Here is a 14049-nt window from a genome sequence, read left to right as displayed (position 1 = left end):
TATGTTTATAAAAAATGCTAGTTATATAAATAACGGAACAGTGAGATAACCCACTAAGGGAAGGGGTAGACTCTTCAGCAATGGAGATGCATTTGACTGGTGGAAATATTTAAAAGGCGAAATGTCTGACATTGGTACAATCAGCCTGCATGATCTGATGAGATTTCTGTTCTTTGCTGGATGCTCTGATCTACCTCATTGCAGTGAACATGCCTTCTAAAATGTCCTAGAGCTATTTAAAGAAAATTACTTTCAAATATCTAAAAGTCATTTAAAAAAGAGATGAGTTCCAACATCCCATCCCCTTCATGTTCTGCCTTAAAACTTCAACTAGAAAGAGAAAGCATGTCTGCACATTAAAATTCCAGAAAGTCCGTCACTTTGTTTTCAAATGACATTCTGTGCACAAAGGTAAACCAGGCAGAAAGACTGCCTTTGTGTTTTGATTTTGCACGGGGGAATTCCTTTAGTCATTTGAAGAGAAACCCCACCATACATGCCAACACCTGATGTGGAGAAAGCTTTGATACATCACACACTCCTTTATATGGGAAGTGACTGGTTCAACGGAGTTGTCACACCTGCCAGTTTTAGATCCCCATTAGAAAGATACAATTTAGAATATATATATAGTAAATGTTAATGTGAAGTGCCACTACGAAATCTCCCTCATTTCCCCTCTACAATTTCTCTTCCTTTTTTTTTGTTTCAACATTCAAAGCCACTGAAGCATAAAAAGACATAAGAGCAAGATGAATTACATAAAAGAAGACAACTCATTATTTAGAGTACCTTAGGAATTCTCTGTCTTATTGAATTATTTTCTAACTTTCTTGGCTTTTCACTGATAAAGTCACTGGCAAATTGCTATAATTAAAGAAGCTGGCTGTGCTTGCCTTTTCCTAGGTAGACATTGCTTGTGAATCTGGGTAGACAGCTCTGTAACTGGCAGTTATAGGAGAATAAAGTACAATCACTCCCAATCAATATTTTCAAATGCCTATAAATATACTGTATTGAATTGCAGAGCTTGTTAGTTCCCACTGCAGCTCCACAGATTGGTGCCCATGAGGTATTTTGCAATTTTTTTTCAAGATCAGTCATTTAAAAAAGCTGAGGAAGGAGGTTGTGAGCTGTGATGACTTTCTGCCGCTTATCTGTGTTTGCTACATCGAAAAGACTGAAGAAACATGTCCCATCAACGTGGCACTTTGTATAGTTGAAATTCACCCAAATGCCCTGTCATTGGAGACAAGATCCAGTCCTGCTTATAATAAAATCTTGAACAGTTTCATTGGCAATACTCAAAAATTCAGCAGGCTGTTACTACATTTACGCCAATGAGAGCTTGTGAGAAAGAATCAGGACTAATATGCCTAGAGATTTGCAAAAAACCCTTCTCGGGTTCAAATGTATAAGAATACCCTCCCAAGCAGATGCCACCATAATTAACTTACAGACTCTGCATGTTCCATGACTGCTAACACGAAGAAGACATATTCTTGACCACTTTGCAGTTGCTTGTTCGTAAATCCACCATAATGTTTGTCATCCCCCAGGGTGAACTCCGTGGGAAGGACATCAAAGTGAGCGGCGATGTATGGCTTTAATTCAACTTCTCTTCCATAGCGAATGCTTCTGCGTTTCCTAGATATCTCCTTAAACAGCTTAGGAAACAAGAGGGAAATGGAAAAATTAAAACAGCAACAACCCATGCTATTAATGGCTTAACACAAGAAATTAATTCACTGCTGAGAACAACCACAATACAATTTGTTTCATGTAGCTTGTCAACATCGCTGAACTTTGATTTTCTCTTATAAAAATCTGTCTGTTAAGGTAAAACACTGCACTGCTATCACAATGCTGAGACTATAAATACAGGAATACTAGATCCTTTACTGGTAGCTCCTATCTTTGTCCAAACTAATGAAATCCTCTCAGAGGACAAGAGTGCATTATAACTTGCTTAAGGGGAAAAAATCAGCTTGATTTGTGAAATCCTGCTTTGTAGAATTTATTATTATTACTTATTAAACTAGTAATAACTTCAAATAAAGGCATCTAAAGTTTCCAATATGACAGACTTCTCAGAGAACAGTTACTTAAAAAACTTTAAGACTGTTTTAGATGTTTTAAAAAAATAGTAATATGATTTATGTGCTGTAAATTCCCTCATTTCAAGAGAAACAGAATCTGATGGTCAATTTTGGGGTGACATGTATTAAAAAGACATTGTCACTCATGTACAATTTCTAGCTTTACTTCCTTTTGGGGAGGTAAGTTAACTGTTGGGGTATGATTAATTATATTTACCTTGACACCAGCCCTTTCTAAATTACAGCTTTCTTAAGAGGTGAGCTATTTTGCCAGGAATATAGGCAGATTAAAAAAATAACAATTTTACTCCAGAAAATAACATATAATTTTACTACTACAGCGGAAATAACACACCCATGTCCAAACACAATCTTCATATACTTCCTTTTTTAAAAAAGTAAAAAATGTAGGTGATGAGTATAGTAACATATTTTGATGAGAGGTATAGTGTATGCTCAAAAGAAATAGTCTTATAAATGAATTTTACCATAATATTAGGTGAAAATTATCTTGATGATAACTTATGACTACTGATTTCAATATGCTTTTGAAGTTATCTTTGGGTTGTCCCTTTAAATACTGGTATTTCATTCCTTAAAATGGAATAAGAAGGCACTCTTTAAAAAGGAGTAAATTTGTAGATGATTCTGAAAAGGACAATATTTTTATTTATTTAATTATTTTTATTTTTATTTTTTACTTTTTGGGTCACACCCGGCAATGCACAGGGGTTATTCCTGGCTCAGGCACTCAGGAATTACTCCTGGTAGTGCTTGGGGAACCATACGGGATGCTGGGGAATCGAACCCAGGTTGGCCGCGTGCAAGGCAAACGCCCTACCCGCTGTGCTATTGCTCCAGCCCCAAGTACAATATTTTTAGAATGAACTTTTATTTAGCTTTAATATTTTGTAGGATATGTCTTTAGTCTCCTAAAAATTAGGATTCTTGGAAATGTTATTGAAAAATTATTTATACATAGAAATTACATAGTAAAAACCTAAGTAGTGATATTTATTCTCTAGAGTGAGGACTTGGCCTTCAAGACCAGGCATCTATGATAATGACGGTTGCATATATGGCAGGAAGCTGATGGTATAGCTACAGTCTCATCTATGCTGAGTGATAGTGTGCTCAGCTCATTTAAAATTATCTGAAAATGTAAAAAAAATATATTGTTATATAGCATCCTAAACTTTTTGGCAGAAAAGTGGCTTATTACAAGATTTGCTTCCAATTAAATATAAGTATTATTTTAGGAGTCATTTTGTACCAGTTTATTTTTAACCCTAAATAAAATGACATGAAATATAAACCTTTTATGAAGACCAAGTATATCAGACATCAATAATTTTGCGAATTTGGATCATCTGATAATAAATTTCTGATAAGAAAACTCAAGATACATCAAGTATAACACACTCATCACTGTCAGCCTTACCATCGAATTTAGGTTTATTTTATAATAATATAGTTAATGATAATAGCTAATTTATTCACAGGTTTACACCAGAGCTTAACTTGCATTATTTAAACCACATTTAAGAGAGTGACTAGTGGTTCATGCCAGCATCGACATGTTAAAAACATCTTAGGTACTAGGCACTGTCCTTGAGACTCTAATCTAGGATCAGTTCATTTATTCCTAATAATTACCTCATACATTATATTAGAAATCTCACTTTATAAATAAGAAAACAGAGGTTAAAAAAGCAAACAGTACTATATGAGAATTGATTTGTGAAATAAAACTAAACCATCCAGAGGTTTCTTTCCAATGATATACTATCATTTTTAATGCTTGAATAATATTAAGAAAACAGTTCAGGTAAATTGATACCCAAGTATCTAACTTACAGATATGTACCATTTTCTAGCATCTGCTTTTGTTAACATAGATACATGTATAATTTGTTTTCCTTTCCTAGGATTCTTTGTCATTTCTTAAAAACTATGATGCAAAATATTTAATATTATACTTGGAAAGTCATTACAAAGGTTATTGATGTACAGTGACTGATGACCCATTATTCTGAGAAGGACAAATGTACTGCAGATGAGCTGGACACCTTTTTTGAAGTAAGTTTATCAGAAACATTTGATGTCAGTTGTTGATGTGACTGTGTCTCATCTTCTACTTCACTGATCAAACCCTACCTTGAGTTTATTCATATTTCAGATATGGACAACTGTCATAATTCATCCATATCACTGTCACCCCCACCCCCAAGTACATTTGCTAGATTTTCTTTAGAAGATTTAAACAAGGTGATTTTAAAAAAAGTATTCCAATGGTTGGTCCTTCTTAGATCCAAAGCAATCATTTATCAAGGTCAAACCTGCAACAATATCAACTCTGCCTCTGAAAGTTGCTCTAATCTCTGTAGGATACTTCCTGTATTACATTAAATGGGTTGGATGTGATCAGATAACACAAAAGTTAGTCAGCATGTTACAGTTACAAATACAAATGGCCACTATATTTAAAGGCCAGCCTTTGAAGCACAATGTGGTAAAAGGATTTGTGGTATATAACAAGATCTGTTTCAAATTAAATATAAGTAGTACTTTAGGAGTTGTTTTATACCAGGTTCTTTTTGACCCTATGTATCTGCTCTGCCCCATTTGACCTTGATAAGAAAAGTCAATCTATGAGCCTATTTTGTGGAGGTTAGTCCTACACAAAAAACAAATGCATAAGATAATACTAAATGTGGCTTTTCTAGCTGCATAGCTAGGTTCATCCAAAGCGGAAAAAGACACTAAAAGAACTCCCTGTAGGCTGCCATTCTGTTTCATGACATAGTTCTGCCAATGTGAATTATAGACCTTTCTAAAAATATACTTGGTCAAATACATTTAATACAGGGACCTCACTCTGTCAAACCTGGTAAGTAAAGTTACAGATAAAATTACTGCAGTATTTATTATCCAAGGTAAGGGAATGGGATAAATCCTGTATTTAGGGATCAGAAACTAGATGAGTAAGCAAGAAGAGAGGACATACCCTGCTTTCAATTGTTCCCCTCTACAATAGTTACAAAATGGATTGGAGGCAATTTCAAAAGATTTATCAAGGGCTCGAGTCCTTTTTTTTTTTATCAGAAATAATTTCCATTTTCCAGTCAATGCATATCTTATTTCTTCCACCATTAATTCTACAATGTGGTCTCAATTATGTCACTAAGAAAAGTGGGAAACAACCCATCCTGACCTAAAATTTTAAAATTAATAAATATTCCTTTTCAAACTATTATACAGATTAATGCACCACAACTTGTGAGATGATTAAAATGACCCTTTGTTATGAGAATCAGCAGCAGAGACCCATAGAATTTAATTGCAAAAAAGTTCAATGTCATATAACTCCATACTTTAATCCATTAGCATCACTGTGCATTTTAGAGGTTAAAATCTGACTATAAAAGAATACAAGTTTCATATTCCTTATGGCCAAATGGCTATTCTACTAGAGAAAGCTTATTTTTTAAAAGCATCTCATGCAATATAGGGCTTATTAGATCTCAATTCCTTGAAAACTTATATTTTTAAATCAATACAAAAATTTAAAAAATACTACAATTTGCCTTGGAACTTTAAATCCAGTTCCAAGTGAATTTTATAATTTAGTTGAGGATTGATTAAAATAATAATGAGCATCTCAAGATTAACTAATTAGTCAACTTCCAGCAAAATCATGCACTGTTTCAAAATATTTACAGAGCAGCTGATCTTTTCATATCTTCTTAGAGATGAAGGAGATTACACTCCTAATATCACAACATTTTCTTCCTTTATTAACAACAGAAAATAGAAAGCAAACAAACTATATGACATTATTGAAATATTATTTAATTTTATACATCTCTAATAGTTACCTAATTTACTAAATCTAACACAAAAGCAAAAACCTAACACCTAACACTGAATCTCTTTATCCTTCTTACATGATCATGATGATAAAGTACATCATTTAAACTATACTTTTAGAGATAACGTATGTCTAACAATAGTTACCAATACCCTTCACTAGTCAAATTACAGTCTCCTTTGGATAGATTTTATGGAAAACAAATCAGTTCCTTGTAAAACTTTTTGTGAACTTCTGTCTTTCCTATTCTCTTGATACTAATTTGAGACTTGAAAGAGTATCTAGAAATAATGGTTATAGAATATGGTCTAAATTATATTGTTTTTGAAGGAGGGAAGGGATCATCTAGTGGTGCTCAGGGTTTACTCCTGATTCTGTGCTCAAGGGTAACTTGTGGCCGTTCTTGGCGGGACCATATGGGATGTTAGGAATTGAGCTAGTGTTGGTCAGAATCAAGGCAAATACCTTTCACTTATACCATCTTTCTGGCTCCCTGATGTCTTCTAAATTGTAAATAACCCAATAAATTAAGATCTCATGCTTCCTCCAATGATGGTCTTTTTATTTGCAATCTGAATGGACTCAAAAGAGTATCATGTTAGAACAGCAAAATTCTGTATTTCAAGATAAGAACCCCACATTCTCGGATGTGGTGAAGTCATTAAAATTAAAACATTAAAACATGCTGTGGCTTTCTTGGGTTCTGGCTTAGCACTCTTGTTAGAATGGAACAGTTATATTTTATCGTCCTGTCCCCCCCCTTAAAAAAGTAAAGGGTCAGGGAAAGTTTCAGTGGTAGAGCACATTCCTAGCAGTGCTAGGCGCTGAGTTTGATCCACTATGTGGTGTGAGTTGGTAGAGCACATTCCTAGCAGTGCTAGGCGCTGAGTTTGATCCACTATGTGGTGTGAGTTCTCGGACACCATTCAGGAAAGTCCCAGAGGCTGTCCACCCTGACCCTGGCCTGGTGGCTCTTAAGCATTGCTGGGAATACCTCCCATAATGGGATTCATGTTCTTTTTCCAGAGGATAAGAGTTAAAATGCTGTTTAAGATTTAAACCTGATACTCACATAAGTGAGAAATACTCTGGACTTTGTTCTTTCTTACTTGATTAAAATTTTGTAATTCCTTCTATTTCCTACTGGAGGTAAATACATTTTTAATGCTAAACATTTGTAGAATACAGAATATGGCAACATGTGCTAAAGAGCACATTTCTCTGAGTAACTGATCAAGAATGCAACAGTGGGTCAAGTATTAGGCCTTAGTGTACTAGAAATTTAGCCCTTCTAATAGGTTTTGCTATCACGACACACATGGAAATGTACATTTATAAAATTGGTGATTAAATATTTGCTGACAATTCACTACACCTTCCACCCTCTGTATTATATTTTACAGGGTCAAGGACTAAACAAATATTAGACAGGTTGTAAACTTTAATGTAACTTAATGTCTTTTAATTAAGGTAAAGAATCTTTGTTGGGGGTCTAGAGGTTAACAGGCCCACACCAGTGAACAATCTATCTCATAAACCACCTTTGCAGAATCAGCACCTGAACTTGCTATTGAAAGATTTGCTATTTCCTCCATAGGAGGAAAAGAGTGCTTAATGAGTTAAATAACTAACGAAAGACACAGCAGATAAAGGAACAGTTACCTCATCTAATTCCATCTCATCTGGACTCTCCCATGGCTTGATAAATTTCCCACGAGATTTCTTCAAAGGCACAATAATTATGTAGTAACCTCTGTACAAAATGGAGAGATGAAAATAAGTTTAGCTGAGGGAAAAGAAAACTAGCATATCTCAAAGATTCCAGAGATTGAGATTGAAGGTAAATCATAATTATGAAATGACCAGTTATAAGGTGAGCAACACTAGTTTATTGAAGTTCAAAAGCAACATGGGTAGACATTTCTGTATTAAAGGATCTTGTAATGTAATACCACTGTGGTTTTATAAGCTATCATTAACAGAATAGAAACAGTCACAACTCTAGTGCTAGACAATGCAAGGATGGTACATTGAAATCTACCATCAAAAGATGATAAGCCAAACATTTTCTATAACACTAATTTATGAGAATTAAAAAAAATTAAATTGTTTATAGCTATAATTGTGTTTTTAGTATGCTGAAAATATTTGCTTTTAAAGAAACAATTAGCTTATAACATTATACAAATTAAATGTTATAAAAACCTTATCTAGTATTAGCAAATATTAATCCAAATGTATACAATAATATCTGCTCATATAACTCCCCACAAACCACTGTAATAAATTTCTTGTCAATGGTTTATATTTATACAAATAACACTATACCACCCCATAAACACTATTTATTCCAAACAGAACTATAAGCTTCGTACTCAATTCCTATATGAAATGTCATAAGAGTTAAAAATGAAGTTCTAAAATATGCAGTTACCCTGCATTATTTAGAAGTATTTTGTTTTCAATAAAGGAGATGCAGAGCCAGAGGTAGTACAAGGGGTAAGGTACTTGCCTTGCACACAATAAGCCTCAGTTTGATCTCTGGCATGGCATATGGTCCATATGCACAGCAAGAAGTGATCTATGGCATAGAGCCAGGTATAAGCCCTGACAACCACTGGGTGTGGCCCAAAATAAATAAAAACAAAACAAGCCAAAAGATCATCATAGTAAATGCTCATAGCCCCAACAACTGCATACATAATGATGGTGATGATGATGATGAATGAATGATTATGTATATAATTAAATATTCTATCAGGTTAAAAAAATAAAGGTACAAAATTTACGCATGATCTCACAATAATTATAAAAGATGCAATAATTTAAAAAGAATTAATTCCTTCTCTCCATCAAATTTCAGACCTTGATTACTAAAGGAATTTAGAGATAATATAAAGACCTTTGAAATAGATCACAATATAATACAGCAATTGGAATTGAGGCACATATATGGTTCTAAATTAAAATATAGCACTGTAGAACTGTCCTCCCATTGTTCATCAATTTGCTTGAGTGGGCACCAGCAATGTCTCCATTGTGAGACTTGTTACTGTTTTTGGCATACCGAATATGCCACGGGTAGCTTGCCAGGCTCTGCTGTGCGGGCAGGATACTCTCGGTAGCTTGCCGGGCTCTCTGAGAGGGATGGAGGAATCAAACCTGAGTCAGCCATGTGCAAGGCAAATGCTCTACCCTCTGTGCTATTGCTCCAGGGCCAATTAAAAATAAGTAATGATTAAATATAATAATTTATATATATAAAGCAGTACTGCTCCACAAACAGATTTTATATCACACTATTTTGTAAACTCCATGTTGTATATTTTCTGCTCTTGTATTTCTGCTTAGGAATTCTCTATCAATTTTATATACAAAGAACACAAGAACTTCTAACACTGCTATGTAAAAATAGCTAGCACAATAATAAATTATTTTATCTTAGGTTTTATATTAAATGCATATTCTTCTGTTGCCCTTTCTTACCTCCTATATGGGCAGGGAATAAAGGGAAAAGACAAATTCAGCAAGACTTAATAATTTTTCCAATAAAAACAGTAAAGGAATATAGATCATATGCATTTTAAACTTGGTACTAGCCTGTTTCTTTGTTTCATTTACTCATAATACAAAACTTAGTACCTCCATAAATTTCATGAAAATTTATTGTAAAAGTGAGCATATATACATATAATCCTGTCACACCAGGAAAAGAGATGAAGGAATAGGTGATACTAATTATATCACAGAGACCTCTCATGCAAAAGACCTCTTTCTAGTTAGTAAAAACCCCGTAACAAACAAACTCATTAGATCTCATGATAAAAAGCAGTTTCCTAAAAGCAGACCAGGCTGGCATGGGCCAGTATGGTAACCTCCAGCCTTCACGGCTAGGGAGCACTGGAAGCACGGCTGACCTGATGAAGTGACTTGTGTTTTAAGTAAACAAGATGTTACAACTTAAAGATTGAGCAAGAAAACTGAATGTAAGATATTTTAATAGTGAATGAATATTAAGATTATTATAGATATATAAGTTAATAAAATATGCTATTAAAATTAGTTTCATCTTTTTCTTTGTATGAGAAACATGTGACAGAAAATACATTTCACATGGGGCTCTCATTGGATTTGCCTGCAAGCACAGTACTGAATTATTCTGGTGAAGAGTCTGGCATATGGAGATGCATTCAGCCCAGAATTTGAACTCTGTCATTAATATGTGATTTTTTGGCTGATCACTTAACATACATGAATCTTGTTGGTATATTCTGAAAATAAGAGTCACTGCTATTAGTCTGTTATTGGGAATGATGGTGGGTAAAACAAATTGGCACATAGTACTAAGCAGATAATGATTGCTCTTGGCTGGTATTAGCCATCATAGTGGAACAAATATAGGCTACCTGATTCATTATTATTATTATTATTAATTTGCTTTTGGGGTCAATTCCAACATTTCTCAGGGCTCACTTGTGGTGGGGACTGGGGACCATACAGGTACAGGGTGATAAAACCAGGTCAGTCATACTCAACGCAAACCCTTGCCTGCTGTACAATATCTCTAGTCCTGAACCACCTGATTTAGTAATAAATGATGACATTAAAAATGCAGGCATCAAGTGTTTTTTTTCTCTTCCATTATTAAGAATTCAAGTCAAGTCAGAAAAGTCTACTAAACTCTCTCTTCATAACTCTGTGCATTAATCAGCACATAGGACCACATCATCGAGTCATTCATTTTCTTTCCTACCAATACTCATGGTGATCATGGAGGGTGAGGAGCAAGAAGTGTTATTGTGTAGGAGAGAGGTCAATAGCTTTTGTTTTATGATCTAGAGTAAACATCCTCCTACTCTTGTCCTCCCACCATCTGAAGAATTTGCCAGGCAAGTCTATCATGTTCAATGAGCATGGAGAAGAATGACAGGGACTGCAGCTGAGAGTACAAAACAACACTGCAGATGTACTTGATAAACACATCTCTCAGAGACCCTCTTAATTTTCACTGCCAACTGCACAAAGTCAGGACAGCTCCTCTTCATCCGAAGTAATGATATTGTGCATTATCAGAGAGCTCCCATTGTCCTCATTCAGAATCATGCAAATCGAGAAGAAGCTGATGAATTCGATTAATTTTCCTCAGCTTTCATATTCTGAGTTGCCTTTCTCGTGCAGGATAAAAAAGAAAAAAACTCCATTCTTTCTTCTGCAGCACTCCCCAACTATTCATTTCACATGTGGGACTGGATGAGAATTGAACAGCCTCCCCCACAGCAATTAATTAACAGTGTGGCCAGATATCCATAACTTTTTCCTCTCCACTGATCTCTAAAGCATTCATCAAGAGCAATCAAAGTGGAGCTAGCCTGCCTCAAGCAGCTCTCACCCATTGAAAGAACTGGGAGAATGAGATTTAGAAAGTCTTGTCTGAGTCAAAAATCTATACATTTCTCTGCAACGGAGGCTCTGTCAACAGTCATTTCACCGTCTTTTCTGAAACCTACTTTTCCCTTCAACAAACGAGTTTGCTTGAAACCTTATCTGGTGCTGTTTATTCATCTCCCTACCGTGGTCCAGAATAGGTTGGAAATTTTCCTAGGATTAGCCAATGCATTATCAAAATTCTCAGATCATTAAATTCTTTTTTTCTACTTCTCAGTTGAAGTCTATCTACAATGAAAGTTTTCTGTAGCCGAACTCACTTTACGGAATAGTTTGAGAAATAATAAACATGGGTTATTGATGTTGTGGCTTTATAATATAAAAACTTCGAATAGACTTTCAGCATCCCAGACTTTCTTATCACAGCTTCTTCAGTAACCATGGTCTTTCTTTTTACACTAACCTGGAGAATTTCTTTTCTGGTCTCAAACCTTGCAGTCCATTCCTGCCCACTAGAACATGACTTTAACTTATATATAAAGAAAGTAAAAGCATAAATATGAGTTCTCTCATGTTTGTCAAACTACAAGCCGACTTATTGTTCTAGGTAAACCATAAGCCTCCCTTGTACAATAATTGAAGAACTGACTGTACTTTCCAAGGCCAATCACTCTGAATTTATTATTATTATTATTATTATTATTATTATTATTATTATTATTGCTTTTTGGGTCACACACAGCGTTGCTCAGGAGTTACTCCTGGCAGTGCTTGGGGGGACCATATGGGATGCGGGGATTGAACCCAGGTAGGCCGCATGCAAGGCAAACACCCTATTGGCTGTGCTATCACTCCAGCCCCAATCACTCTGAATTATTACACAGCATTTCTCTCTCCCTCTCTCTTTATCTCTCTCTCTTTCTCTCTCTCCCCTTCTCCCCTTCTCTCCTTTCCTCCCTCCCATCCTCTCTCCTCCCACCCCTAAGGAAGCTTATCATACACCATACCCATTCTCTTTCCTATATCATCTTCTCTTTAACTATTGGATCCCATTTTTTTTTCTATCACACACAATTTCTGCCACTGAAGATTAAGGTGGAGATCCATAAGGAATACTTTTTTCCTTCCTAGTACTTAGTTCAGCTCAGGAAATGATTGTCATCTAGAAGCAAATAAATTAAAGATTCACATTTTAGTCCAAAACATTTTTCCATACATCACAAGCTTATTCAATTCTGACTTACATTTCCATTTCACAAAAGTATTTCAAATATATTATGGCTAAAACAAAGTGTGTATGTCCCCAAGAGGATTCTTTTTCCAATATTGAAATTGGTGAAAAAATTATACCAATACACTTTAGTGCACATGCTATAAAACTTGGTGTTATCACTAACAATAGTGCTTTTATTTCCTTCTGCTCTCATACTCAATCTAGTGTCAAGTTCATTACTTCCCATCTTTATCTCCAACACATTCACTGTCTCCATGAACTTCTACTATCACCATTTCAATGTCATTCCATTGTCTCCTACTTAGATTGTTACCCTAGACTATCTTACCATAGAGACCCTTCTAGTCCTGGGTCTAAAATTTTTGTTTTGCAATAGAAAACTGACTTTCACATTTCCATTGTAAAAATTCAATGAATCCTCCTTGCTTTTAGGATTAAGATCAAAAGGTATTTTAATGTTCAGTGATCTTGTTTGAGTCTATATCCCAACTCTTCTGAGTTGTACCTTGATGAGCTTTCAGTTTCTTGAGCTTACTTTGTCTATTTTGTCATTTTACCCTAATAATTATTTTCTATTTGCCTAAAATATCTATTAGTCCTGTTTTTCCTCTAACAGCAAATCACGTTTACTTTCTTTTTTTTTCTTTTTGGGTCACCCCTGGAGATGCACAGGGGTCACTCTTGGCTCATGCACTCAGGAATCACTCCTGGCAGTGCTCAGGGGACCATATGGGATGCTGGGAATTGAACCGGGTTGGCCGAGTGCAAGGCAAATGCCCTACCCGCTGTGCTATCGCTCCAGTCCCTCATGTTTACTTTCTAACTTGAATTTTCCCTTACCTCTCTGATTAGCCTACATCATTACAACAGATCACCTTTAACTTCAGAATTTTCCTATACTGCCAGACATGATTATGTATTTAGAAATGCATAATTAAAGCCTATGCACATATGATGTGTCCACATTTGCCTAATATTTCACTGAGTTCTTTTTTCACTAAAAGTCAAAGTGGATGGAATAGGTAGTTCTTGGGGACATATACCAATTTTAAATATGGCAGGCAATACATTTGGGGGAGGTTCTCTTTCATTAGAATTTGCAGCCAAATCCCCCCACAATCCCAGGGGAAAACCCAACAGCCTTCCCCCACAATTATCATTTTCTGACAGAAAAATAGGCCAGCACCACATCTCCAAAAGAACAAGATATCACCAAATTGTCCCAGCTAACCTGGTCCAGCCTGAGAACTCCAGGGCCTTCTCGGAAACTGGCTGATTCCCCTTTCTGAAGGCTCGGCAGCCAGCAGCCACACCCAGCACTCTCCAACACGGAAAAGTCCAATTTCACAACTGAATCTCATCAAATTGCCAAGTCACCAAATTGTTCCATATGTATATGGAACAATATACATATATATATATATACAACATTATATATATATATATATATATATATACAC

General features: G+C 35.4%; 1 protein-coding gene across 7 annotated transcripts in view; it reads right to left on the bottom strand.

Annotated features, from left to right (window-relative positions):
* Nucleotides 1-14049, bottom strand: part of PTPRD (protein tyrosine phosphatase receptor type D) — a 1592809-nt gene that overhangs the window by 156299 nt on the left and 1422461 nt on the right. For all 7 annotated transcript variants that reach the window (XM_055135922.1, XM_055135897.1, XM_055135904.1 and 4 more), the window contains 2 exons: nt 7633-7723; nt 1458-1667 (listed from right to left, as the gene is read on the bottom strand). In XM_055135922.1, coding sequence (XP_054991897.1) covers nt 1458-1667; nt 7633-7723 — 301 coding nt within the window. The remainder of the gene's footprint in view (nt 1-1457; nt 1668-7632; nt 7724-14049) is intronic.

The sequence above is a fragment of the Sorex araneus genome, chromosome 1 (genome assembly GCF_027595985.1).
Source record: "Sorex araneus isolate mSorAra2 chromosome 1, mSorAra2.pri, whole genome shotgun sequence".
Classification (NCBI taxonomy): Eukaryota; Metazoa; Chordata; class Mammalia; order Eulipotyphla; family Soricidae; genus Sorex; species Sorex araneus.
The sequence above is the reverse complement of the archived record's forward strand: the minus strand, read 5'-3'. Positions and strand labels throughout refer to the sequence as shown.